Genomic DNA, 3,810 nt, shown 5'->3' on the forward strand with positions numbered 1-3,810 from the left:
TGGAAGATCATGAATGGTATTCGTAGTAGAAAGATGCGATAAAATAATTAGCAATTGGGGTTCTCTATGGTGATTGGTGGAGTCGAGAAATTAGACAAAAATATTCAACTTGTTGCTGTGAAGACACAACGCCGGGCAAACGACGATGACAACAAACACCCCTATTTACGCCAATTCGCTCCTTCGCACAATGAAAACTACATTATTACTCACCCACTGCCATGATCAGCACAGGAATCGCGTAGCGCCCCATTTCCAGCTCACGCAGCTTTCAACCTCGACGAAAACTGGATGCCCAGACGCAAATGAAAAGCCACGAATTAAACGGGTTGAGCCTGTCCCCTGTCCGTCGGCTTGATGCTAACGAGGTCGGCCGGAAATACCAGAGCGGTGCACCGCGGTGCAGGGTGCACCGATGCACGCGCAGGCCGGCCGCTTCCTGCACGCGGCAGCGCCAAGCTTCGAGCCATCATCACCCTTTGCAGTCTCGCATTGGCGGAGCCTCGATATTAATAATAAAAATAACCATTCTAAAAATCTGACACCTCTTTTATGCTATAGTATTGGGGTTGATAGACATGGCAATAAGAGATCGAGTCGGACTTTTTGTCCGTTGTCTTGCTCTCGTCACGGGAGCTCGATCCGGCGAGATTTCCGAAATCCTATCGGGAGAATGTCACCGCTGGATGATCTCTCGGCAACCATCTGGGAACGGAGAAGGAAAGGGCGCAAGTTTACGAAGCGCAATAACAGTTTGTAACACGGTGGACGTTAGGGCCACCCCGACTTATTAGGAAGTGTACTATAAGGTAACGGTGAAGTTAATAGGGCCATGACACTCGTCCTCTCAATCCAACCTTATTAACGAACCGCCTGCTGTGTAGGCCACTTGTACCTAGATACGGCAGGGAGGGCGATTGCCCCCTCCCCCAGTCCCCCCCTTCCTCTTAATCCGCGCTATCATGGCCCCCTAGAGTATGCAAACCCGCAACACTGTTGGGTCGAAGCCCTGACAGGTACTACGGTTCTGAGGCTCAGGGATCTGGAGTGTGTCCGAATTCTCAATCCGACCGTTCTAAATAGGTCTGAACGGGTCGGAATGAAGGAGAGGGGGGGGGGGCAGAACGGTCGGTCGGATTGAGAATTCGAATTCGGACACACTTCTGATCTGCAGCGCACCTCGTATGGCGGGACCGTGCGTATGGTGGAGGCGGAGTCCGCGGGGGAAGCCCCCTGGAACCAGGCCTCCAGCGGGCAATCCCGGGTCCAAGGCCCACTCCAGGGTCCGCTCCAGGGCTCAGCCACAGGAGGGGCAGGGGTGGCACGCAGGTGGCTCAGGAACAGGCGGCGCCAGCGCCGCTGCACGCTCAGCGGAAATGCCCTGCGTCGGACCAGCGGTCAGCAGCAGTCAGCTAAGCGCGGATCAGGAAAGCGCTGACGCACTAACATGATGGCCGATCTCCCTTTGTGCTTCTAAAGCTGACTTATTGGCCTCGTGCACGTTTGTAGTCGTTGCAAACGTGCCAACACAGAAACACGGACCAGCTTTGGTTTCACGCCAAAAAGTGGTTTCGTTTGTTCCACAGGACACATTGACTGTGATGTAAAGCTGAATTCGGTTGATTTAAGGGAATTCCCCTTCAATACACGGAATTTAGCTTTACACCAACGTCAAAAATTCCTTTGTAACAACGGTAGCGCTTTTTGACGTGAAATCATAGGTACGTTTTTCCGGATGCATCGTCTCTGACCGACGGCCCTGTTTGTAGCTACAAACAGGGACATCAGTCTTGGGCTTGGTAGAGTGCCTCAGAAATGGTCACTGCCAGATGCTGCCAGAGGACTTCGGGGCGGACCTTAGGAGCCTCATCCAGAGGACGAGGCAGCGCGGCACGGAGATGGTGTCGCGGCCCAGCAGGACGCCGGTCACGATCTGGCGGGCGACGTCGTCCAGGGTCCGGCGCCCCCAGCTGAGGGTAGGACACGGTCACGGTCAGTGGTGGTGGAGTGCGCCCGCGTGCACCCCATATATGGTGACGCACCAATGCTCGGCGCCCTGATGGCCGCTGCTGGGTAGGCAGGGATAGGCGCAGGACACGCGCACGCGGTTGCGGGGCAGCGCGGCCAGCTCCTCCCGCAGCCCGCTCATCATGCCTGCCGACCGAGTTTCATGCCTCGTTTTGTGGCACAAATTGCCTACCTTTCAGGCGGCTTACTCGCTAATAGGGAGGGGGGGGGGACGGTCACTCCCACCACCACCCCCCTTAGACCGCGCCTGAGCGCAAGCGGACCGCTTGGCCTTGCAGGAGTGAGAACTTGCAGCTATATTTGCACCGCACTAACTAGCTGCACATTTTATTCCGGCGCTTTCAAGGCCGACGGCGCCCGCTGTGTGCGACGCCTGCGCTGTTGCAAGGTGCGCTGCGTACCAGACACCGCCTGCTTGGTGGCCACGTAGGGACCCTCGAGGGCCGCGGGGAGGATGCTGGTGGCGCTGGAGATGAACACGACGTGGCCCTTGTTGTGCAGCACCATGGGGGGCACGAACACCTTGAGCAGCTGTGGAATGCAGAGGGACATACTCTCGGTGTAGTAGGAGAATACAACGTCGAATGGGTAAAGGGCAAAAACTCGCACTCCGTTTTTTGTGTGTTTTCCTTTCTCATCTCATATCGGTTCTCGCTCTTACACAGCCACACACCACCGCCTCACCACAAAGTGCGGGAACACGTTGTCGTGGAAGAGGTCCTGCAGGTCTCGAACGGTGAAACGAAGCAGCGGTTTCAGTGGCAGCCGCCCGACGTTGAGCACCACTATGTGCACGTGGCCGACGTCGCGCCGCAGCACGGCCGCCCCCGCCGCGACGGCTGCCTCGTCCGTGGCGTCCACCGCGTAGCCCTGCGCGGCCCCGCCGCGGTGCCGGACCTCGTACACCTGTACTGCGGGTGGGGGGATGTTAGAGGCCCCTGAGCGCACCGCGAGCCGCCGCCTTCCCCAACAAGACTCACCGTGTTCATGCAGCGGTCCAGGTCTGGGTCCCAGCACACGACCAGTCCGGCCTCAAGCCCGAAGCGCACCGCCACGCGCCGCCCCAGGCCGCGGCCCGCGTTGGTCACCTGGGGGAGGGAAGGCCACAAGGCCACATAGTGCCGAAGGGGGCAGCGCGTCGCGCGCACAAGCCACTCACTTGTAACCCTTGTAACACAATTGTGCAATATATTTTCACATCTGTGCAAATAATGATTTTGAACATATTTCATGGTGTCTAACAGACGTTGCACACGTAATAAGCAAATTTTAGGCGTTTCGTACACATCTAAATTTTGTTGCTTTACGTTTCGGAAATGTCTAAAGTTTGCACACCTTATTGGCGCTAGTTAGACTCCACAATGATGTGTCTTTGCCACGTGCACTTACACGTCGGTTGACGTGCAAAATTTAACACCTGCCTATTCAGTGCTGTGTTCCTAGTCTTGGACCCAGTGAGAAAGGGTTTTGGGCACGATATCGAAACGATAACGTGTCGATATCGGACGTCGTAAATTGTATCGCTAACAATAAAAAATTGTACCCGATTTCGACACACTTTCGACATGCGATAATGAGGTATTTTATTGGTACAAAGATCCGCAAGAACAAGCCAGAACATAACAAGCCTTCAATTTTTTTTCAGTCGATTTTCGAAAATCAGTTCAAGGCTTATGCTCTGGCTTGTTCTTCCTGATCTTCGTTATACCAATAAAATACCCCATTTCAGCCACCCTGAGCCCTCATAGCGCCTAGTAGGTAGGCAACATCTTGTCTGCAGTA

General features: G+C 55.2%; 1 protein-coding gene across 2 annotated transcripts; it reads right to left on the reverse strand.

Annotated features, from left to right (window-relative positions):
* On the reverse strand, nt 1-3,804 carry LOC113203880 (17-beta-hydroxysteroid dehydrogenase 13-like). Of its 2 annotated transcripts, XM_026418799.2 has the most exons (7): nt 3,009-3,804; nt 2,713-2,934; nt 2,430-2,559; nt 2,043-2,154; nt 1,857-1,970; nt 1,180-1,381; nt 1-705 (listed from the first exon to the last, which is right to left on the reverse strand). In XM_026418799.2, exons 1-7 carry the CDS (start codon nt 3,258-3,260, stop codon nt 628-630), a joined length of 1,110 nt encoding a protein of 369 aa, XP_026274584.2. In that variant the 5' UTR covers nt 3,261-3,804; the 3' UTR covers nt 1-627. The 2 variants fall into 2 exon arrangements, with proteins under 2 accessions (XP_026274584.2, XP_026274583.2); XM_026418798.2 differs by having other exon boundaries at nt 1-1,381.
* Nucleotides 3,805-3,810: the final 6 nt, after the last annotated feature.

This window comes from Frankliniella occidentalis, unplaced genomic scaffold (assembly GCF_000697945.3).
Source record: "Frankliniella occidentalis isolate FOCC.00 unplaced genomic scaffold, Focc_3.1 Scaffold94, whole genome shotgun sequence".
Classification (NCBI taxonomy): domain Eukaryota; kingdom Metazoa; phylum Arthropoda; class Insecta; order Thysanoptera; family Thripidae; genus Frankliniella; species Frankliniella occidentalis.